The sequence below is a fragment of the Hyperolius riggenbachi genome, chromosome 11 (genome assembly GCF_040937935.1).
Source record: "Hyperolius riggenbachi isolate aHypRig1 chromosome 11, aHypRig1.pri, whole genome shotgun sequence".
In the NCBI taxonomy this organism is placed as follows: Eukaryota; Metazoa; Chordata; class Amphibia; order Anura; family Hyperoliidae; genus Hyperolius; species Hyperolius riggenbachi.
The window spans coordinates 138,485,062-138,510,125 of NC_090656.1; the positions used below are offsets into that span (position 1 = coordinate 138,485,062).

Here is a 25,064-nt window from a genome sequence, read left to right on the forward strand (position 1 = left end):
CCCTATGGGGATGGTGTGCAGGGGGGGGGTCTGATCGCTCTGGTGGGCAGGCTTGTTGCGGGGGGGGCACCTCAAAGCCCTCCTCCGCGGCGAAATTCCCCCCTCCCTCTCCTACCTGCTCATCCCCGGTGATCGGGGCTGCACAGGACGCTATCCGTCCTGTGCAGCCAGTGACAGGACGTCTCCTGTCACATGGCGGCGATCCCCGGCCGCTGATTGGCCGGGGATCGCCGATCTGCCTTACGCAGCGCCGTACAATGTAAACAAAGCGGATTATTTCCGCTTGTGTTTACATTTAGCCTGCGAGCCGCCATCGGCGGCCCGCAGGCTATTCACGAGCCCCCCGCCGTGAATTGACAGGAAGCAGCCGCTCGCGTGAGCGGCTGCTTCCTGATTAATCAGCCTGCAGCTGGCGACGCAGTACTGCGTCGCTGGTCCTGCAGCTGCCACTTTGCCGACGCACGGTATAAGCGTGTGGTCGGCAAGTGGTTAACATAATGTTATTATCTGCTGTTATAGTTTTGACTTCCTTCTGGGAAAAGTCCACTTTGCAAGGAGCACTGAGTGATTTTGTGAAGTGCTGGCCTGATCAGCTCTGGGCACTGCATTAAGGATCCAGTTGGGCCAGGATCCAGGTCGCAGGTAGTTCAAATGAGAATTCCAAAATCTTCTTCACTCAGTGTCAAAGACTTGCCATGGTGGTACGGTAGTAGGCATATGCAAAGTCCAGTGGTCAATGGATGTTGTTGCTGGCACGGATGGCAGACACCTTGTTTGTGAAGAAGGCAGAGAATTCTTAACACCTTTCCCTGGAATATGTGGTTGGGGCTTTTAGGCAGGATGGATTGCAGAGTGATTCCACTGTGTGGAAGAGTTGAGCAGCTCTGTTGTTGGCTGTAGATATTTTGTGCGAGATAAAGTCTGATTTTTTTCTTGGTTATTGCTTGTTGGTATTGTCTGAGGTGTTGAACTAGGCTAGATTTGTGCTCCTCGTACCCTGATTTACGCCACTGTCTTTCTAGTCTGCACCCTTTCTTTTTTAGATCCATGATGGTTTTGTCAAACCAATTAGCTTTCTGCTTTTTGGTTGCTGATTTGGTGCGCCATGGGGCAATACTGTCAAGTGTTTCATATATCGTGTTGTTGTACTGAGTTACTAGAGTGTTCGGGTCCATTTGACTGTGGAGCAGATTTGTAAAATTCAGGTTGGCAGTTAACCTCTCCGGTGTTAATTTATTCAGGGGACGGATTTTAAATGTTTCTTTAGGGTGCTGCTTGATAGGGTGATGTTCAATATTAAACTGTATTATGTGATGGTCTGACCACACCACTGGGGTTACTGTTTTGTTACTAATGTCCATTCCAAGGTGGAACAGTAAGTCTAGGGTATGCCCTCCTCTGTGGGTAGCAGATTTTACAACTTGTGTGAAGCCTAGTCCACCCATGAGGTTTATTAGTTCATTTGCATCTTGTGATTGAGTGTCATCAGCCCAGACGTTGAAGTCACCAAGGATGAACCATCTCTGATAAGCCAGAGTCAGCATGGCCAGAAGTTCCGAGAATTCCTGTAGGAATGGGTCAGCATCTCCGGGGGGACGATAAACCACTAAAATTTTGAAGCCTTTACCAGCTGAGATCTGGGCACCTATACATTCAAAGGACTTTGTTGAGCCAACATTCAGGGCTCTGAGCTGCAGGGTTGTTTTGCCACAAATTGCCTCACCCCCTCCTCTGCGGTCTCGTCTTCTCTCACTTAGGATTGAGTAATTGTATGGGATGGTTGCTTCCAATGTAGGGCCCGCATTGGCATCAATCTCGGAGTCTGCGGACCACCATGTCGGAAAGGTCATCCCATACCTCCTATTCCATCCTCCCCCTCCCACCCTCCACACAAATCAATAGTGAAATAGCAAGGTCGGCACTGATCAAATGTAGCAATTATTATAACAGTCCTAGATCACCCAGTATGGTGGGATCATGATACTATTGTCCATATTATCCATTCCCATCTTCCCCTCCACTCCTCTTAACAAAAACAAAAAAACAAAAACAAAAAAACCTCCCTTCCCTTCACCCCTCCAGCTCAAAAAACAGTTCAAGTCTCTCCGCTCCATCCGACTCCTCACTCCCCACATAAGTCCTACATCTTCTTGTTAAAGGTGAGAGATCAAAGGGAGAGAGCAGAGAAAAAAATGGCTGCACAAAAAAGTGTCAAAAAACCAGTCACATGAAAAACACAGTCACAATCGCATATTAGTTAGCTGATACTTGCGAATTTGTTGTCCACCGCCTGCTAGGTCGGCCATAGGATTCCAGTCCGAGATCTCGATCGCACTGATTCCCAGAAACAGGAATAGACTTGGGAGTTCAGAAGGAAATCTCAGGACAAAGGTCTGAGTATTCTTCCTAATCACTAGGCTGAACGGGAATCCCCATTTGTATGGTATTCCTTCCGAACTCAACACTTGCAAGATAGGTCGCAATGCCCTCCTCTGTTGCAGTGTACTCGGTGTTAGGTCCTGGTATAGTTGAATTTCACCATCTTCGTGGCAGATCTTTTCCTGTCGCCTAGATGCTCCCATTATATCTTCCCTTTCCTGGAAATAATGCATACGACAAACTACGTCTCTTGGCGGTTCTGATGTTTTGGGCATGGCTCTAAGGGCTCTATGACACCTTTCCATCTTGATATGTTGATCCGATGGCCCGTTCAGTATTTTGTTAAATAGAGTTATTACCGTCTGCATCAGCTCTTCCGGCTTCGCCGTCTCCGGTAGTCCTCTTATTCTGATATTTCTTCATCTTGCTCTATTTTGAATATCCTCCAACTGGTATCGCAAGGCATTATTAATAGCAGATTGTTTCTCTTTATCTTTACACAGATCTTGGATTTTAATCTGCATCTCCATCACCTTAGCCTCCATTGCTCCAATCCTCTCATTCGCCTCCTGGATGTTTATACGGAGTGTTTCACCTTCCGCTTTAGTCGCCTGCAATATCTCCTCCATTTGCTCCGCCATGTCCTGCTTCATTGGCATATTCTTTAGTTGTTTCCAGATATCATCCAGGTTCCCAGGCTTCCTCGGTGCAGACACCTGAGGTGGTGTGGCCGGTATGGCTGCATGTGTGGCTTTCTCCGCCATGTCTCCCGCTCCCTGACCTAGTAAGTAGGTCTTTCACGGAATGCTGTGGCATCTTTTGCTTTTCTGGCATGCCCTATTGCGCTCCTTTATGTTTAGTACGGCCCGTCATACCCCGGCTACACACTGCTTTGTCGGTCTCTCTCCTCCGGCGTGCTTAGACTCAGGAGAGTTGCATGGACCGGGAGATACGTGAGCGCGCATCCTCTACGTCATCACGTAGCGCTCCACCCCCCTATCGAACTCAAGTAGTTCATTTAAAATGTAAATATAGGACTGCATTCCGTTCCCATTCATTGATCTCCCATCTAACGATCAGCGGTGAGAATGAGCACAGCGAGAACGAGCACAGGAGCGAGTGGGCGTGCACGGTGGCAAGAGACGTAGTACCATTGTCCCTGCAAGGTGAAGTAGGATTATGCAGGGACATAGATACTCATCTCGGGGGAGGGCAAGTGGTTAAAACCGTATCCATGTTTCTTTGTTAAACATAAGGAGTATGCAAAAAAAAATTGCCTCACTAGCAATCTCTGCAATAACATGCCAGCCCAGTGATGTAAATTGCTTTGCTGAACACAAATTTAACTCAGCTGTGAAAGCAGTCTAATTCTACCCTCTAGTGGACAGATATAGCACAGCATAAAATACAAAATGTGCTACTAAAAGGTGCATTTTTAAGGTACATGACGAAGTAACAACTGAGTGTGAGTGACTTGTTTTGTTAGATTAGAGATCTAAATTAGGATTTACCTTATTAGCTGGAATTACTCCACATAGAGACTAGGGTATAAATAGTCTTTATATTTATACGCTAGTATAAATGGGGACTAATTTTAGCTAATAAGATATGTCCAGTTTAGATCTCTAATCTGATATGTATGCACTTTGCTGTCTGTGATTAGTTTACTGTGAACTCAATTTATTTATGCTTACTATGAAATGAATTATTTATATATTCATATATTTATTATTGCTGTTTATAAATATTCATGCTGAACACTGAAAAGGGGATGCATTTTAACTGATCAGTTGTTCCATAGCAGTTTATTGTGAAAAAGAAAATTAAAACACATCTAATGTGAACTGAGCGAAAGGGAAAATAAACATTACCTTGCTATGGGGGATATCATATCGCTCCAGTGTGAACACACACATAGGATAACATTAGCAAGAGCTTTTAAAAGCACAAAGTGCTCTTCTGGTGTGTTTTAAGTTGGAAATTCACAGGAAATTCAAAGATGCTTTAGCTCTCGAACACTGCCATTCCAGCGCAGGAGACTTAGGCGCAGCAGTGAGTAACTTCAGCGCCGTCAGAACACGGAGCTGAAGTTACTTAAAAAACACTATAATTATTAATAATTATTTCATTCCCCACCATCCATGGCGGCCTGGAGGGGAAAAAGTATTTAACATTGATAGGAATTTGTGCAGGAGCAGGATAAGCCATACAGGCTGTATCCCGCGCCCAAGTCTCCTGCACCGATTCCTCTCGTACGCTTAGCTCTAGCTATACTTAGTATAGCTAGAGCTGTGTCTGTGTGCGGCAGGGGAGCGACAGTGTGTGTCGTCGGTGCGGCGGAGAACTTCAATCAAGTTGTAACGAAGATCGCAACATTAGAGGATATTGCCGTGGGAACATTTTCTTGAAGGTACAGGTAAGTATTTCTGAAGATTGCAAGATAGAGGATACTGTTGTGGGACATTACAGAGGATATTGGCGTGGGACCTTTTCCGAGGATATTGGCGTGGGAACTTTTTTTTTTTAAAGGTACAGGTAAGTATTTCTGAATTAAGAATATTAAAGGACTTTATTTGTCATTGTGTTTTTACTTCATTTAACTATTTGTGGAAATGGGTAAAGGGTACTTTGTAGACTCCCAGATGCCACCATGAACCCCCCAGGGAGTCATCGCCCCCACCTCCTCCTGGGGCACTGGAGGTGGGAAAGCGCCCCTTGTCTATTGATTGGACAAGGGCTCTGGGCGGGAGGGGGGAAGGGTTGGCCGCCCCTCTCCCCCAGAGCCCCCCCTACCATGGACAATGCAGCTGGTATAGCTCAGGGTGCGAAACCCCACGTGGCCGGGGCTCCGCATTCTGGCCATCCCAGCCTGCATGGGGGACAAGGGGCTAAAAACACTCGGAAAGGGGGGGGGGGGGGGGACTCCACGTCATTTGTTTTTTTTGTATTTCCCACAATCTGTACATAAAAATATAGGAAAAGATGCCAGGGATCTTTATACAGCCTTACTGCGGCTGTATAGCGATCCCTGGGCAAAGCGTTGCAGCTCCTGAGGGGTTTCCAGGGGGCCCAGTCAGGAAATTAATTTACCGCATTTAAATGTATACTGTTTTCCTTTGAAACTTTAAAATTGACTTTCTCAAAAACTACTGTCCCCCTCCACATATCAGTAATTGTAACATAATTGCTACCACACCAATGGTTTGTAGACGTGCAGAAATCCCCTCTGGAGTCACAAGTCACTGTAGATCACTCCACACGATTTTGCACCGTCCAAAAAGGTTCTTTATTCAGCTTCCTTAAAAATTACAACATCTTAAAAATCACATGTGGGTGTAAAAAAGATGACACACAGGCGTTTCGGGCCATACTAGGTCCTTCCTCAGATCATGACAAGCCCACACTGAAATACCATGTCTAAAAACATTATATATGAAGCCTATAAGAGGACAACATAGGGAACTGATCATTACCATATATACATGTTCATGACATAGCTCTCCACCAATCAGGGTCAGCGCCATAATATAAACATCTCAAACTCTGCTTAGAGTTATATAAACTGTTACCCAGATCTTACTGGTAATATGCAGACAGAATATATATGTAAAGGACACTCACCAAATCATCTTCCATGTAAAAACACGGAAAATAAGAGTAAATAACGGCTCCTCGTGTCCCTTCTATTCATTAGCTAATCAAAAATAGGCCTACAACGTCCGTCTCAGGACTATCTTTCCTGTCTACCAATCAGCTTAGATTCCGTATGCCATATTCATCCCTGGCCAATCACAATAAGGTGCTAAACAAACCACGCACTCACAGCATGTACAGACATGGGACCGCCCTATGAGACGCCCCATGTCCAATGAAGAAAGCGCCGACGGCGTCCGCATCCCCTAAACACAGAGGGATCCGCCCCTAAGAGGCTAATGGCCAATCAGCCCAGCGCCGACAGCGTCCGCGCTGGAGCTGGTAACCACATAGGGAACATGTGACTGGAATTCTCGGTGTGACGTGTATCAGTACACCAATAAACTATTAGCCTACAGCATCCGCTTCAAGACTACACTGAAGGTAAACAAAGACCTCAGTTAGTCAGTGTAGTATGCTAATTCATACCTGTGGCTGTCAGATTCCTGCAATGCATTGTGGGACTTGTAGTTCCTTAACAGCTGGAGAGCCAAGTTTGCAGATCACTTGCCTACAGCGTCCGCTTCAAGACTACACGGAAGGTAAACAAAGACCTCCGGTAGTCAGTGTAGTATGCTAATTAGCCATGTGGGAGGCAAGGCACACAGAATCCCCTAATATCCACTATTTCAATAGTAAATACATACGAGCAACTGTGCGGAGGTGAGGGAACAGCCGGACAACACGGACCACCATATACAAAAAGGTCCACTAAATATACACTATAATATTAATAAAGAACAAACATAATATTAATAAAAAAAAAAAAAAACACAGGAAAAACCTCCCAGGGTCCTTAATGTCCTCCCGTCGTCCCCACATCTCCAACACATCACTCCATAGCACCCCTGGTGGAGAGAGAAAATACACAATAAGAATACATATTAAATCATTACATATTAAATCAATGTTGTTAGATCATAATCCCTATTCAGACCTTTTGGCTCAAGCGTATCAAGTTTACTTATCCAATAATTCTCTCTTAACGCTAACATCCTATGCAGGGCCGGATTACTGACCAGGCAACAAAAGCAGTCGCTTGGGCCCCATTCAGAGTCAAAGGGGCCCCATCAGCACATAAACCAGCCCTCGCCATCCTGTCAGCGGTGGCTGGATGGTATAATGGTTAAAGGGACTCTGAGCAGTAGCTATGGAAAGATGCATATCATTTTAAAGCTCTCTTTCTCTTCTTTCCAATGATATATAAACGGCTGCCCTATGCCTTTTAGTTTTCGCTATTTTCGCGATCGAAATCGCGGCCACAGGACGACTTTTCTCCAAAGTCGGCAGCTCGATTCAGCACAATGCAATGAAATATAAGGAACCCAGGGGGATATAATTACAAACATCATGCTGGTAGGTGTGAGGATGTAATTAATTAGTTGTGGGTATGCTTAAAGGCATACCCGCATGCACTGCTTGGAGTCCCTTTAAGGGCTCTGCCTCTGACACAGGAGACCAGGGTTCGAATCTCGGCTCTGCCTGTTCAGTAAGCCAGCACCTATTCAGTAGGAGACCTTAGGCAAGTCTCTCTAACACTGCTACTGCCTATAGGGTGCGTCCTAGTGGCTGCAGCTCTGGCGCTTTGAGTCCGCCATATAAATGTTAGTTGTCTTGTCAAATGATGCCGTGCGCTGCTGATTGTCTTCAAAGCCAGGCTCTCCTCCTAGGTCCCCCTCCTGCTACTGTGCGCTCTGCCACTGCCCACTCTGCCCTCCATTCCCACAGAGAACCACAGCTGCAGCAAGAATGATAGCAGCAGATGGCAAACGCTCACTCACCTATCTATGATCCAAGTGATAGAGATCCCGTTATCTGAAACCCATCTGTCTCTTCTACAGTTCTCTCGCTCTGAACTTCCTGATTCTCAGATCAGACAGGAAGTAGGAAGTAGTAATAGTAGTAGTAACAGAGAGGCAGCACTCTAGAGGAGACAGATGGGCTCCGGATGACTGGACCTCTATTGCTTGGATCGCAATAGGTGAATGTGAGTCATCTGGTGCTGTCATTCTCCCCCGCTGCGGCTGCCTTCTCTGCTGGACTAACGTATTCACTGGGATGGAGGCTGCATGGTGGCTGTCTAGTTTGGGAGGAAATCGGTTGTTCGGTGGTGGGAGTGGTTATGTAATTCTGTCTGGGGAACGGCTTTCGGTTTGGCGGTGTCCAGAGCTTTCTGCTATTGCCAGGCTGGAGATGCAGGGGGAAAGTGCTGCTGCTGTGATATCTGGCGCCCTCTTCACAGGGGTGCCCCAGCCCCTGAGTGCAAATGTCCCAGCCATTCATCTCTCACTCTGCATTTTGCCGCTGCTATTCCCTGCATTGTGCACCCACAGAGGAAAGCGGGCTGTTGCCCATAGCAACCAGTAGCTCGGCTGCCCCGGTGTGTGCGGCATGTTGCTGTGCAGCTGCATCTTCTGATTCTATTACGACATGATAGGGGCCAAAATCAGTTACTTTGCTTAGGGCCCATTTAGCCTTAATCCGGCTCTGATCCTATGTCTGCCCCCCCCCCCCCCTCCCTTCTACGTGGGTGTGGTATCCCCTCTATCACCTGTACTCTCAATTGAGACAAAGAATGATTTTTTTTCTACAAAAATGTTCAGATAAAGACAACTCCATATTTCTGTTCCTAATATTTGATTTGTGTGACGCCAGACGATCCTTTAGTGGTTGGGTAGTTTTGCCCTACATAGCCTAGTCCACAGGGATATTTTAATAAGTAGTTGACAAACCTTGAATCACAATTAAACAGACCTCTGATTTTAAATTTGGTCCCTCGACTGGGGTGGGTAAAAAATATCACCCTTTACAATAAAACTGCACAAATGGCAATTTAAGCATGGAAACGTACCATTTCTCCTACTAGTATTCTCTCTTGTCGGACCTAAATTATTCCTCACCAGTTTGTCTCTGAGTGATGGTGCTTTCTTATATGACAACAGGGGCCAGTCATGAAATTCTTTAACTGTCGGTAACCCCTGTTAAAGTGTTGGCCAATGTCTGTTAACAATGTGTGCTATTTTGTCTGATAGGACATTAAAAGTGGTCACAAAGGGTATTCTTTCTGATATCCCCAATTTGACTGCTTCCCATCTCACTAGTCCTTGTCCTTTCAATTTAAATCTAAAGACCTTCCATAAGCAGATCGGTGGGTACCCTCTGGCCAATAATTTATATTTCATCTCCTCCCTTCTCAGTTCCCTCAAGACTGGATCTCCCACAATTCTTTCTATCCTTTTGAATTGTCCTTTAGGTATATTATATTTAACATGGGAAGGGTGGAAACTTGAAAAATGAAGTATTGAATTCCTACCCGTTTCTTTTATATGTAAATCAGTCTCCAAACCTCCCCCTTTCCTCAACACCCATGTATCCAAAAAGTTGACCCTCTGTTGGTCCGCATGGACGGTCAGTTCAGTAGTCGAACAGCTCACATGCAGCTCTGTCACAAAGGCATCTAGGCTCGAACGTGGCCCCCTCCATAACAAAAAAATCGTCAATATAACGCTTCCATAAGATTGCATGCCTGCAAAATAATTGGTTGGAATAGACAAATGCCTCCTCATATAAACCCATTAAGAGGTTAGCATAGGAGGGGGCCACGTTCGAGTCCATCGCTGTACCCCTGCGCTGCACATAAAAAGTAGACTCAAAAAGAAAATAATTGTTTCTCAAAATTAGTTCTAACAACCTCAGTAAAAACTTGTTTTGCCCAGTGCAAAAATCTGTTCAAAGCATAAGGTAAAAATCAACTGCTTCAAGTCCCCCATCATGGGGTATAGCCGTGTAAAGACTACTTACGTCCATGGTCACCAGCAGAGAGCCCTCATCCAAGTCCTCCACCCCTGAAATAGTCTCCAAAAAATGTTGTGCATCTCTAAAGGTATGAATTTAAATTAACTACCATGGGTTTCAGGATTTTATCCAAAAAAGTTGCTATCTTAGAAAAGACAGAATCAATACCCGAAACTATTGGGCGTCCGGGAGGGTTCTCAAGTCCTTTATGTATCTTTGGAAGGATATACAGTATTGGGATTCTAGGGGGGTCAGCGGTAGGAATTTTCTGAGGTCTCGATCTACAATATTACTGGCCTCTGCTTCATCCAGACCAATATCTTACTAATCTGTTGTTTGATAGTCAAAGTGGGGTTGTGAGTCACTTTTTCATACACTTGCTCATCACTTAGCTGTCTGAGAATTTCATTCCTATACTGGCTTGTATCCATAATAACTACTGCACCACCCTTATCTGCTGATCTTATTGTTATAGATTTATTCATAGACAAGATAGCACCATGTTCCTGTGGAGAAAGGCTGTTAGTCAGATGTTTAACTTTCTTACTTTCAAATTCTGCTTTCAATAATTTAACATCAGTATTGACTTTCTCTATATAAGAGTTAATCACCCCGTGTGATGATGTGGTAAAGCTACTACTATTTCTAGGACCCCAATCTTTAAGTTGTAAGCAGTTCTCATTTCCATCTTCTCTAGGTAGGGTATTGAAAAAATTCCCCCCACTAAAGAATTGTTTCAGCTTCAACGATCTAAAAAACTTTGTCAGTTCCAGATCCAACAGAAAAAATCCAGGAAGTTTGTCGGGCAAAAGGATAGTCCTCGATTTAGAAGTTGATGTTCAGCATCACTCAAAGTATAAAAGGATACATTGACCACCATGTCCACAGGAATTATCTTCCTCTCCCTTTGCCTTTTCCTTTTGTTATCTTTTTCCTCCCCTCCGCTTGTGCTGTTTGACTGGCTGGACTGGTTGTCTTTTGTCGGTAAAAAATCTGTTGATGTTTGCTCTCCACCTTCTTTAGGTATATGGGGTCTGGGATTCCTCCTTGGATACTTTGGTTTAACAGGTTTTGGGCGTCTAAATTGGGTTTCACCCGGCCCCCTTTGCCATCTATACACATGCCATCTATACACATAACCAACAGTGTAGTCCTGTGTATCTCTATGGAATTAACTTCGTTTCATATCTTCCAAGGTGGCCTCGTGTTCCTTAACCATCAACAAAAGATGATCCTTGAACTTGTCAAAGTCCTCCTTCTCCATCATCTCGGCCAGTGTTATTGTAAGAGCAGAGATTTGTTTGTCTATAAGTGGAAGTTCTTTCATAATTTCTTCTACTGTACACAGCATCGCATCAAACGCTGCATGGTTCCAGATGAATTCCAATCTGCCACAGTAATCACTATTTTTAGGAAACTGGATCAGTGCCACCTGGGCTCGAATATTCCTGGAAATTTTCCCATCCCATTCCACTAATGTTTTAGCGTGTAGTTCCAACTCTACATATTTTTTCTTCAAATTTTCCAATTCACGTTTTGTCACTTTAAGGTCAGGTTTTTACAGGAATCCCCCACTGTTGGGGACTAGTGCCATAATATTGTCTGCTTGTTCCTGGGAATAGGCAAATGATTTGCTTGACCCTTGCACCCCAAGATCTTCCATTGTGCAGTATGCGACACTCCTGTCAGTAATTGTAACGTAATTGCTACCGCACCCATGGTTTGTAGACGTGCAGAAATCCCCTCTTGAGTCACAAGTCACTGTAGATCACTCCACACGATTTTGCGCTGTCTAAAAAGGTTCTTTATTCAGCTTCCTTAAAAATTACAACATCTTAAAAATCACATGTGGATGTAATATTGATTGAATATGTAATATGTAATGATTTAATATGTATTCTTATTGTGTATTTTCTCTCTCCACCAGGGGCGCTATGGAATGATGTTTTGGAGATGTGGAGACGACGGGAGGACATTAAGGACCCTGGGAGGTTTTTCCTCTTTTTTTTTTTTTTTTGGATTAATATTATGTTTTTTTCTTTATTAATATTATAGTGTATATTTAGAGGACCTTTTTGTATATGGTGGTCCATGTTGTCCGGCTGTTCCCTCACCTCCGCACAGTTGTTCGTATGTATTTACTATTGAAATAGTGGATGTTAGAGGATTCCATGTGCCGTGCCTCCCACATGGCTAATTAGCATACTACACTGACTACCGAAGGTCTTTGTTTACCTTCCGTGTAGTCTTGAAGCGGACGCTGTAGGCCAGTGATCTGCAAACTTGGCTCTCCAGCTGTTAAGGAACTACAAGTCCCACAATGCATTGCAGGAATCTGACAGCCACAGGTATGATTTATAAAGGCAAATGCATTGTGGGACTTGTAATTCCTTAACAGCTGGAGAGCCAAGTTTGCAGATCACTGCTATAGGCTAATAGTTTATTGGTGTACTTACTGATACACGTGACACCGAGAATTCCGGTCACGTGTTCCCTATGTGGTTACCAGCTCCAGCGCGGATGCTGTCGGCGCTGGGCTGATTGGCCATTAGCCTCTTAGGGGCGGATCCCTCTGTGTTTAGGGGATGCGGATGCCGTCGGCGCTTTCTTCATTGGACATGGGGCGTCTCATAGGGCGGTCCCATGTCCGTATACGCTGTAAGTGCGTGGTTTGTTTAGCACCTTATTGTGATTGGCCAGGGATGGATATGGCATATGGAATCCAAGCTGATTGGTAGACAGGAATGATAGTCCTGAGACGGACGTTGTAGGCCTATTTTTGATTGGCTAATGAATAGAAGGGACACGAGGAGCCGTAATTTATTCTTATTTTCCGTGTTTTTGCATGGAAGATGATTTGGTGAGTGTCCTTTACATATATATTCTGTCTGCATATTACCAGTAAGATCTGGGTAACAGCTTATATTACTCTAAGCAGAGTTTGAGATGTTTATATTATGGCGCTAACCCTGATTGGTGGAGAATCAGTGGTGTCATGAATATGTATATATGGTAATGATCAGTTCCCTATGTGGTCCTCTTATGGGCTTCATAAAGAATGTTTTTAGACATGGTATTTCAGTGTGGGCTTGTCATGATCTGAGGAAGGACCTAGTATGGCCCGAAACGCCTGTGCATCATCTTTTTTACACCCACGTGATTTTTAAGATGTTGTAATTTTTAAGGAAGCTGAATAAAGAACCTTTTAAGACGATGCAAAATCGTGTGGAGTGACCCCTCCACATATCATGCAAATTTGGTATTTTAGCACGTAAGGGGGCTTTGCTATTAACCACTAAAGTCGGCGGCTGTTTGCCTGCCATTAAAGTCTATGGTGGTCTGCTTCGTCCACCTGTTCGGACATTTGCGAAAGTTCGCATCCGTGGTCCGCGAACCCAAAATCTGAGGTTTGAGCCATCTCTACTTCCAAATACAGATAGGGAAGTTATTGAGACTTTAAAACCCAATATATTAATCATACTAAAATAAAATGGGTAATTAAGTACATAAAACCATACTAAACAATTAAACAATTTAAACAATTGTTTAAACAATTAAACAATTGTTTGCAGGCCCCTAAAAAAAATTAGAACCAGTTGGTGTTAGGCTTATCTAAGAAGCAGAATAAACCTGTGGAACACAGTCTATTTTGAGTGCTGAATATTTACATTTCCAACACCTATCATTTTTAAATATTTTGGGACACCTCCAAACCATAGATATTCTTAATACACCTCTATTGGGTGGTTGAAGTTTTAGGCACTAGGAATGTGACCATCCTGTAACTGAGTTCCAGAGGCCAAGAACTCAACGGGGATTGACGCCTCCCTGCAATTCTCTACAGTGGTTGCACATCTTGCAACCAACCTTTGTGAGTGTAATAATTTACATCTTTTTACCAAAGATATCTACAGTAGAGTCTGTTACCCGACACCAATGGGAATTGGCTTATGCTGGATAAGTGTGCTGTCCAAACAAGGAAAAAACACGGGTTTTCTAGGAACACATTCACTGTTTATTCTTCAATCACAAGTCTTCTAAGTTGCGGATATATAGCATGGTCATACTTCAGAAATCCAATTCCTCCTTTGCTATGCGAGCAGGGAGTGGCATGGATAGTTTCACTGGTGAGCACTACAGATTGCGGATCTGGCACTTTTTCTTGACCTGCATTTGATGTTTATGTACATTGTGTGCCTCTGAGGAAACAGTGAATGTGTTCCTAGAAAACCCGTGTTTTTTCCTTGTTTGGACTTTGGCATACATAGTGCATCTTCTGGAATGGAACTGAACTACAGGTAGTGTTGGTTAACGAACGAGATAGGGACTGTCCACTCATTCTTAACCTGAATCTGTCCTTAAGTCGGGACAGCCATCTTTGCCCCCGTTTTAAATGCAGAGTAAGCACAACAGAAGGTAAATAGAGGACATCTCACCTGATCCTTGGCGGTAGAAGGTCCCATCGTCCTCTCGCTCCGTCCACTGTTCCCCGGCGGCTTCACATGCGTCGCATAATGACGCATTAGCAGGCGCCACCACTAGGGGGCTTCTCCTGATTGCGTCATTATGCGACGCATAAGAACCCGCTGGGGAACAGTGGACGGAGCGAGAAGACGGGCTGCGCAGCTTCCAGGCACCACGATGGGACCTTCTACCGCCAAGGATTAGGCGAGATGTCCTCTATTTACCTTCCGCTGCGCTTACTCTGCATTTAAAACGGCATAGAAGAGGTAGTCCCCGGCGCCGGGACGTCATTGAATCGGGGCGCAGCTATGGTCGCGGCGTTCGTATCGGCGGGTAAGTAAGTCGTAAGTCAGGCGTTCGTAAACCTGGGACTACCTGTACTAGTTTTAGTGTAGCTTAAGTCTAAGAAGTTGGTATTCACCACTGTGAGTACTACAGGCAATTTGTGCTGGTTGGTTGAGCTTAATATTTTAAAAATTTTCGCAATATACCATCTTCACATGCATAATAAAAAAGTTCAGACCCTTAGGCAACTATTTTATGTTTTTTTTTGTTTTGTTGTGATTTTTTGTTTTTTTCATTAAAAAATGTATTTGGCCAATTTTGGTGTGGGAGATAAACAGTTAATTTTAAATGTAATAATGTGGGTTTATTTTATTAAAAAATGTATTTAGATGCAGTTTTACTATTTGAGATTTTTTTTTTGCCCTGCTCACTTCCAGGAAGCATATAGAGAACAGGAAATTTTTTTTTTAATCAGAAAGACCGCAGCCTCTGATAAGAAGCCGTCGGTTTTTCTGCCGGAGACTTAGATCAATGTTCCTATTCATTGATCTCGGGGCTAACGGAAGGCAGCGGGAGTGTGCCCGGCAGCAGGGCAGGCTATCTGGACGCAGATATCCATCCAGATAGACCGACGTGGTTAATATAATATAAATTGTCTTAAATAGGAAGCAACTGTTGTCCTTATATGGATCAATTTGTACAAGCAAAATGCTGAGCTGTAGTATATCTGCTGAATAAACTAGCAGGAGTTATTTTTATAATCCAGTATTCAACCCTCCACCCCCCACTTTTATTTCCAGGCTTGATAAGCAAAGCCTGCAAACCTTTATAGAAGCCCTCTATTAAAAAAGCAGCGGTGAACATGTTCATCCACCATTGCCATGCCATCTCCATTTTCAATTGTGCCTAACTGATAAGAGAGTACCCAATAGACCATACATTATTTTATTTATTTATAAAGCGCTAACGCTGATCGACCTTTTACCTATACCAACCTTGTTGGACTGCATCCAAAAAATCCTCCCAGATAAATATTTTGAGGGCAATAGGACAACTTCTAGAGGATCAGTATACGTCGTCATATTACTTTTTTGGACTAAAGGATATGTTTGTGCTAAGAAGTAAAATGTATCTCAGGTCAACTCTGCAGTATATTATCTAACTGCTGCTAAGCCAAAATGCAGTGCCTTGACTTACGGTTAAATCGGACACCCTGGCCCATATGCAATTTACTTTGTCTCCTGAGTTTTCTCCTAGGTGATTTTTTCATACCTAGTCATAAAATACTTTTTAAACCACTAGCAAACAAGAAAATACTCAAAATAATTTTGATAGTAGTTTTCACCAACTTTTGTGTACTTTTTCAATTGTTAAACTCTGAAAAATTTGTTTAGAGACAAGATGAAAATGATCTCTTAAGAGATAACTCAGGTGAAAAAAATGTATTGCATATGGACCCCTTTATTCACACTGCTGTTCTTAGAAATTTCCAGCTTCTGCTGTGTATGGGTATGTGGTAGTAGGTACTGGACAAAAAGCAATCTTTCTCCGCTACTAGTAAAACTATGCAACAGATTCCATCCTGAGCATTCTTTGAATCATATAAAGCCCTAGGTTTTTTATAATTCAGCAAAACTTTCTGATGAGCTGTAGAACAAGAAAGGTGGTCAATGAGATCCCTTCCATCTTGTCTTGTTATGACACCTCCGTGAACACATTCCCGACTCAAAATATGGTTCTCTAAAGAAGACTGAAGCTAGATTCTGTAGTGGTATGGTAATTTTGAATCTTTGGGTGGAGGATTGCAAAAGGCTGCATGAAAATCCTAATAACTCAAATGTATCCGATTTAGAGCAAGCTCTAACTTTTGCCCACTGAATATGCATTTTTGGGGACTCCCCAACATAAGTAATCATTTCTGGATAGAGGAAGGTTTGTTTCCCTCCCCTGCATTAGAGTTGAAAAGGAAACCCTTCATTTTACTGGCCATGCCTAGTTTTGTTTAGTCTGGTGACCTGTTTGCCCTTTACTTTGCCCTGTAAAGAGTCAAATTATTTTTTAACTGAAATGTATTTTTCTTTGGAAGAAAATCTTTTTCTTTTCTGTAGTTCTGGTGAGAGCATTTTCCAGATCAGGCCGAGAGAGTAACTCTTCTTCAAAAGGAAGCAAATTTGTTTTTAGCCATAATATCTCCATTCCATACTTTGAGTAATAATGTTCTTCTAACACACAAAAGCTAAACTTTTAGCAGCAATTCTCATTGCTTAAAGAGAACCCGAGGTGTGTTTAAAGAATGTTATCTGCATAGAGAGGCTGGATCTGCCTATACAGCCCAGCCTCTGTTGCTATCCCAAACCCCACTAAGGTCCCCCTGCACTCTGCAATCCCTCATAAATCACAGCCGTGCTGTGGGGCTGTGTTTACATCTGTAATGTCAGTCTCAGCTGCTCCCCCGCCTCCTGCATAGCTCCGGTCCCTGCCCTCGTCCCTTCCCTCCAATCAGCAGGGAGGGAAGGGATGCAGGCGGGGACTGGAGTTCTGCAGGAGGCGGGAAGAGCAGCAGACTGACACTATAGAGCTAAACACAGCCAGCTCTGACAAGCTGTTTGTCAGTAGCATGACTGTGATTTATGAGGGATTGCAGAGTGCAGGGGGACCTTAGGGGGGTTTGGGATAGCAACAGAGGCTGGGCTGTATAGGCAGATCCAGCCTCTGTATGCAGATAATATTCTTCAAACCCACCTCGGGTTCTCTTTAACTTAAAGCTTAAACCAGAACCCTGGAAAACAAAATTAATGTAATGTAGGAGTAGATTCAGATGATTGCCATGAAGGTGCCCATAATGATATAATCTGGATTTTACAAGCTTACCAGTCTATGAAGTAGATGGGTAAACTAATTACCGCATATTCCGGCGTATAAGAAGACTGAGCGTATAAGACGACCCCCCAACTTTTCCATAGTTAAAATATAGAGTTTGGGATATACTCACCGTATAAGACGACGCACACTCTTCCAACGCACACCAAATGAAAATAAAAAAAAAAAAATCATATACTGGTGCTATGTATGAACAGATACTGGTGCTGTACTGTATGTGGTACCCAGTATATAACAGTATATAGGTGATTGACTGGTTGGGTTGGTCAACTCTCCCTCTCCCTAAGTGGATTGGTCAGCTAACCTTGTCTACTTGTTTATCAGAGCGGTATGAAAGAATAGATCGCACTGTGCCCATAAAACACTCCTCTTTCACCCTTCTGGCCCACCCTTGTATCCTATTTACCTCCTTCTCTGCCTCTCAGATCTCACACATGTGCGCCTGCACCGCTTCACCACAGTCCTCATCAGCGAGATGTGGACTGAGATATTCGGTAACAGGATAGGGTGTATCACCCGGCATCAATGACACCCGGCGTATAAGACAACCCCGAACTTTTCAGAAGATTTTTAAGGGTTAAAAAGTAGTCTTATTCGCCAGAATATACAGTAAATGTATGTTGAAGGGATGCTCTAGGCAGTCCCTTATGCTTGGAATACACGGTTCGTTTCTGCCGTGCGTTTCTGCTCTCAATCGTTTTTGCCGCTTGATTCAGCTCTCGCTTATCTTCCTCTCGTTTTTCTTATCTTTTTCCATTCACTTCTATCAGAAAATGAGCGGCCAAAGAATCGAAAGCGAGATCGGACATGTCGGAAATTATCTATCGAAGCATCTTATCAGCTTAAAAACGAACCGTCTATTCCCAGCATAATATTACAAGAAGTGGTAAGATTGTACAATCGAGATGGTGAAATTAGTGGAAAACCTACATGTATTTCTGTAGGTCAGATAGCCAAATAATGATGCATTTAGAAGTGGAAGTGGCTGCAAGCCTCCTGTATTTTGTTTTTATCCAACCAATTTTCCTTTTTGATATGTTTCAAAATGCTTGCATCCTCAAAGGGTCTGGTAGAATGTTTAGATAATTTACAGGTCCTTCTCAAAAAATTAGCATATTGTGATGAAGTTCATTATTTTCTGTAATGTACTGATAAACATTAGACTTTCATATATTTTAGATTCATTACACACAACTGAAGTAGTTCAAGCCTTTTATTGATTTAATATTGATGATTTTGGCATACAGCTCATGAAAACCCAAAATTCCTATCTCAAAAAATTAGCATATCATGAAAAGGTTCTCTAAACAAGCTATTAACCTAATCATCTGAATCAACTCTAAACACCTGCAAAAGATTCCTGAGGCTTTTAACATTACTCAAAACCGCAATCATGGGTAAGACTGCCAAACTGACTGCTGTCCAGAAGGCCATCATTGACACCCTCAAGCAAGAGGGTAAGACACAGAAAGACATTTCTGAACAAATAGGCTGTTCCCAGAGTGCTGTATCAAGGCACCTCAGTGGGAAGTCTGTGGGAAGGAAAAAGTGTGGCAGAAAACGCTGCACAACGAGAAGAGGTGACCGGACCCTGAGGAAGATTGTGGAGAAGGACAGATTTCAGACCTTGGGAGACCTGCGTAAGCAGGGGACTGAGTCTGGAGTAGAAACCTCCAGAGCCACCGTGTACAGGCGTGTGCAGGAAATGGGCAACAGGTGCCGCATTCCCCAGGTCAAGCCACTTTTGAACCAGAAACAGCGGCAGAAGCGCCTGACCTGGGCTACAGAGAAGCAGCACTGGACTGTTGCTCAGTGATCCTAAGTACTTTTTTCGGATGAAAGTAACTTTTGCATGTCATTCGGAAATCAAGGTGCCAGAGTTTGGAGGAAGACTGGGGAGAGGGAAATGCCAAAATGCCTGAAGTCCAGTGTCAAGTACCCACAGTCAGTGATGGTCTGGGGTGCCATGTCAGCTGCTGGTGTTGGTCCACTGTGTTTTATCAAGGGCAGGGTCAATGCAGCTAGCTATCAGGAGATTTTGCAGCACTTCATGCTTCCATCTGCTGAAAAGCTTTATGGAGATGAAGATTTTATTTTTCAGCACGACCTGGCACCTGCTCACAGTGCCAAAACCACTGGTAAATGGTTTACTGACCATGGTATTACTGTGCTCAATTGGCCTGCCAACTCTCCTGACCTGAACCCCATAGAGAATCTGTGGGATATTGTGAAGAGAAAGTTGAGACGCAAGACCCAACACTCTGGATCAGCTTAAGGCCGCTATCGAAGCATCCTGGGCCTCCATAACACCTGAGCAGTGCCACAGGCTGATTGCCTCCATGCCGCGCCGCATTGAAGCAGTCATTTCTGCAAAAGGATTCCCGATCAAGTATTGAGTGCATAACTGAACATAATTATTTGAAGGTTGACTTTTTTTTGTTTTAAAAACACTTCTTTTATTGGTCGGATGAAATATGCTAATTTTTTTAGATAGGAACTTGGGGTTTTCATGAGCTGTATGCCAAAATCATCAATATTAAAACAATAAAAGGCTTGAACTACTTCAGTTGTGTGTAATGAATCTAAAACATTAGATATATGATCTAATGTTTATCAGTACATTACAGAAAATAATAAACTGTATCACAATATGCCAATTTTTTGAGAAGGACCTGTAGATACAACGTAATTGGATTTATATTTTAACTATCTGTCTATTTCTGATTTGTTAAAGAGACACTGAAGCAAAAAAAAAAAATGATATAATGAATTGGTTGTGTACTATGAATAATTACTAGAAGATTAGCAGCAAAGAAAATATTCTCATACTTTTATTTTCAGGTATATAGTGTTTTTTCTAACATTGCATTATTCTATAATATGTGCAGATTACACAACACTCAGCATTCAAAATGATTCTTTCAGAACAGTCTGTGAAGTAATGACCTCTCCTCTAGCAGAGAAAAAGTAAACAGTTCACTTACAGTTGAGATAATAAAAGTCAGATAACAGCCCTCTCTACGACTAACTTAGTCGGAGAGCTTAATGGCTTGTTTGCATAGAAATAACAACTGGAGTTTCTCAACCCTCAAGGCCCATACACACGTCGGATTTTAGCGAACGACCCGTTGTTTGAACGTTCCGTCGTTCGGACGTTTTCGCGTCAAATCCGACGTGTGTACAGACTATCGTTCGGGTGATAAGACTGGTTACCAACGATCCGCCGGTGGCCCGATTCGCGGCCGTTTCGACAGCAGATTCGATCCTGGGATCGAATCTGCTGCCAATCGTTCGCGCTAAACGCACCCGCCGATCCGATTTCCTCCCGAAATCGGATCGGTCTGTCGATCGGGCCGTGCGGGAAATTACCCTCGATCGCCCGCGGGTAGGGAGCGCGTCGCTAGCGGCGGCCGATCCGATCAGGTATACATTACCTGACGCTGGCTCCCGGGTGTCTTCTCCGCATCTTCTCCGCGCTGCACCCGCTCCATCCCGGCGCTTCCTGTCACTGCAGTGACCAGGAAGTTCAAATAGAGGGCGCTCTATTTGAACTTCCTGGTCACGGAGTGACACAGGAAGCGCTGGGATGGAGCAGGTGCAGCGTGGAGAAGATGCGGAGAAGATGCCCGGGAGCCAGCGTCAGGTAATGTATGCGCGGGGGCCCGGGGGGGCGGCAGCGGCGGCTCCACAGATTGTGATCGGTTTCAGGCTGAAATCGATTCACAATCTGTTTGCAGTAAAGGCAGCCATACGATCCCTCTCTGATCAGATTCGATCAGATAGGGATCTGTCAGCTGGTCGATCTAATGGCAAATCTACCAGTGTATGGCTACCTTTAGACTGATGTATCTGATCTTAACCCTCCTGGCGGTTCATTTCTGTCTGGAATTATGAGTCAAAAGCGGTACATTTTTTTCAAGAATTTTAGGCATCCAATTATTAAGTCTTAACTCACCAAAATATATCAGAATAAAGGCCTGTAAGATATCCTGAATATAAATAAAAGACTGTAACACAAATTTGCTGAAAAAAATTAATTTATCAATAAACTGAAATAATAGCAAAACTGTACAAAGAAGCAGCAGATTATATATACAGTATGTACATGCAGTGCAGTGTATAACTAATACACCTCCCGTGTGTGGTAGATTTTAAAACATGGAACAGCACACAGGGCGACATTACAGTCCGGGCAGTAGAGACGGGTTTCTTTGCGGACTTTCTTACCCTTGCTATCCGTCTTGCTGCAGCAAACAACGCACATCCTAGTTGGAGCAGCTTTTTTTGGAGTGGGTGGAATATAGTCTGAAAAGTGCTGGCCAGTGAGGAGCTCAGGGTTGACAACATATGATGCACGGCGCCCAATTCGCACATCTGCTGATGAAGTCTGGTACTTCAGACATATGCTTTCGCACATTTTCCATATAAAGTCGGAATGTGTTCCTGGCCTGTCACTGCGTTGCTTATACAAAATGAACGCATTCCATAGAGATTGTTCCAGCAGATGCCGAAAAAAATTTTTGTAGTATTTTTGTTGTTGTTTGCGGACTGCGGGGTAGTATGTCATCGCCTGGTCAGCTTGGTCCACCCCACCCATTGTATGGTTGTAGTCCAGGATGACTTGTGGCTTGTCCAGGACTTTCCCTCCTCGCGTTGTGGTGGTGGCAGATGAAGCATCATGGACAGTGCTGAGTGTACACATGTCCTTCTTGTCACGCCAGCAGAGTGCCAACATTTTTCCCTTCTGCCAAGCCACAATGTCCCCAGATTTTAGCTTTTGCTTGGCGAAGGCAGTAGGCATTTCTCGACGGTTAAGACGAACGGTGCCGTAGGCATCAGTTTTGTTCCTGATGAGTATTTCAAAAAGTTCAGGTGAACTGTAAAAATTATCTGTGATCACACAGTACCCCTTATTCAACAAGGGCTCCACCAAAGATAGCACGGATGAAGTCGCCACCCCGTAGCTGCTGAAAGCAGGGTTAAATTGTGTCCCTTTCCCGGTGTACAGTATGCTGTTCCAGATGTAGCCCGTTGATGCCTCACATAACATGTAGGACTTCACTCCAAACCGGGCCCTCTTGGACGCGATGTATTGTATCCAGGACAGTCGGCCTTTGTACGCCATCAAGCTTTCATCCACACTTATGTCCCTCTGGGGCACATAAGTGTTGCGGAAGTTTTCCATCACCAGCTGAAAAACTTCCCAGATCTTTTTCAACTTTGGCGCTGGGTGGGTTGACTCATCGAAGGCGGAGTTGTCTGCGAAGTGTAGAAACTTCATGATGAGTCCAAAACGGTACTCCGACATTACCGTGCCAAAGAAGGGGGTAGCGATTATTTTGTTCGTCGACCAGTACTATTTCTGCATGGGCTTCCCCACCACCCCCTGCAGAATAATTAGTCCAAGGAACAGCCACAAGTCCTCCTTGGTGATAGGCTCCCACATCCTGCTCCTGGAAAAGGGACCTCGTGGAGCAGCAATTTCTTGCGCGGCGTAGCGGTTCGTCTCCACCACGATTTTATCAATAACAGCGTCACTGAAGAACAGCTGCAGGTAGGCCAGGGGGCAGTGATCACATTCAACCTTCAAGCCGGGCTCTCCAGTAAAAGGGAAACGGGGAGGGCGGTGGTGGGGCCTGAGTGGTGTTGACTGGGCACCAAACACGTGCGTCACTAACCTCCTCCGTGTCGCTGGTGATGGAGTCGCTGTCAGAATCAGACGACAGGTTGCCAGGCGCATCACCGTCACTGAAGTCCTCCAGTGACTGCAAATCCGGATCGCTGTCCTCGAACTGCATCAGCGCTTCCGCTGTGAGACGCTTCGAGGATGACTCCATAGCAGGTGACAGGAAAAGAGCGTAGTAATCCAGGCAGAGGTCGGTACACAGAAATCCAATAACAGGCAGAATCAGCAGGCGAAAAACGTAGGTCAAAATCCAGGCAGAGGTCGGTACACAGAAATCCAATAACAGGCAGAATCAGCAGGCGAAAAACGTAGGTCAAAATCCAGGCAGAGGTCGGTACACAGAAATCCAATAACAGGCAGAATCAGAAGGCAAAAAGGGTAGTCAAAAATCCAGGCAGAGGTCGGTACACAAATCGGTAGGAAGATCAGTGAATACAGCACAGATCACAGCACAGATCACAGCTCACAGCACACAACCAAATGGCAACAGTGTAATGGATACACATGAATTTGATTCATGTGTATCCAATACAATGCACTTTGCAGCCAATGAATTTTTTTTTAAAATTTCCTGCCCCACCCCCATGACGTCACGCCGCCCTCCGCTCCTCTGATTGGCCGCCGGGTCCCCAAGAGAATAACAGGATATGGGGGGACAAACATCGCTGCTGCTGGGGGAGAGAGGCAGGAGTCCCTGGAGAGCGCAGATCGCACAGGGACTCCTGCTTCAAAGGTAAATGTGCCGCCGCCGCCACCGCCGCTCTGATCACATGGCCGCCGGGTCCCCGCAAGATTACCGGGGATATGGGGATCCCGGCAGCCAGATAATTGAAGCACACTTTGGGGGAGAGGTGTAGGAGTCCCGCTGAGCAGCGCCGATCGGCGCGCGGGACTCCAGTACGCAGGCACAGCAGTTTTTTCTCTGCCCCGACCTGAGCTCGGGCTTACCTATAACAGCTGATTTTTCCTACCCCGAGCTCAGGTCGGGGTTACCGCCAGGAGGGTTAATGTTTTATTTCTTAGCTGTACTACACATACAAATCATAATATCATAATTTTTGTTTCGCTTCAGTGTCTCTTTAAAGAGAAACTTATGCTGGGATAATGTACAAATTATTCATTTCTTTTATCTAGTAAGTTCCATGCAAATAATTTTTTTTAAAGTACTATGAAAAGGAAAATAATTCTGCTTAAAAGCCTGTTGTTCAGCATACATCTCATATTGAACGGTGGAAAAATCTTGTTCTATTTGGGCATAGCTTTCAATACCAGAATTAGTCTGTGTCCTAAGAGATGAGCTTAAACTTGCTCTGTAACCATTTCAGCCTGCGGTTTGTTTTCACCTCATGGAATGTTCACATTTCAGCGCTTCTCCCATTCATTCCCCAATAACTTTGCCACTACTTATCACAACAAAATGATCTATACCTTGTTTTTTCCAACAACAATTAGGCTTTCTTTGGGTGGTACATTATGCTAAGAATTATTTTATTCTGAATGCATTTTAATGGGAATAATAATAATAAAAGGAAAAATTATCAGTTTTCGGCCATTATAGTTTTAAAATATAACGCTCTACTGTGAATAAAAGCCAAGAGGGAGTGCAGCGACACCATTTAAAAGGAACCTTAACTGAAAAGGATATGGAAAGTTTACTTTTAAACAATACCAGTTGCCTGGCAGTCCTACTGATCTTTGTCTGCAGCAATGGCCTAGACCACTTTTCCACGGACTGTTGATAGGCAGTGAAATGCCTCTCAAACTCCCACAACTGCTCAGTTGCCTAGTAACTGCTTGTTGCTGCCTGGTAACTGCTCGCTGAGCACACAGCTCAACAGTCAGTGAAAAAAAGGCCTAAATCACACACCTGAAACAAGCATGC

The 25,064-nt window shown here is 44.1% G+C and overlaps 1 protein-coding gene across 1 annotated transcript; it reads right to left on the bottom strand.

Moving 5' to 3' along the window:
• Positions 1-21,619: 21,619 nt before the first annotated feature.
• On the bottom strand, positions 21,620-22,804 carry LOC137537886 (piggyBac transposable element-derived protein 4-like). Its single transcript, XM_068259831.1, has one exon. The coding sequence runs from the start codon at positions 22,802-22,804 to the stop codon at positions 21,620-21,622; it is 1,185 nt and encodes a 394-aa protein (XP_068115932.1).
• Between the last annotated feature and the right edge of the window lie 2,260 nt (positions 22,805-25,064).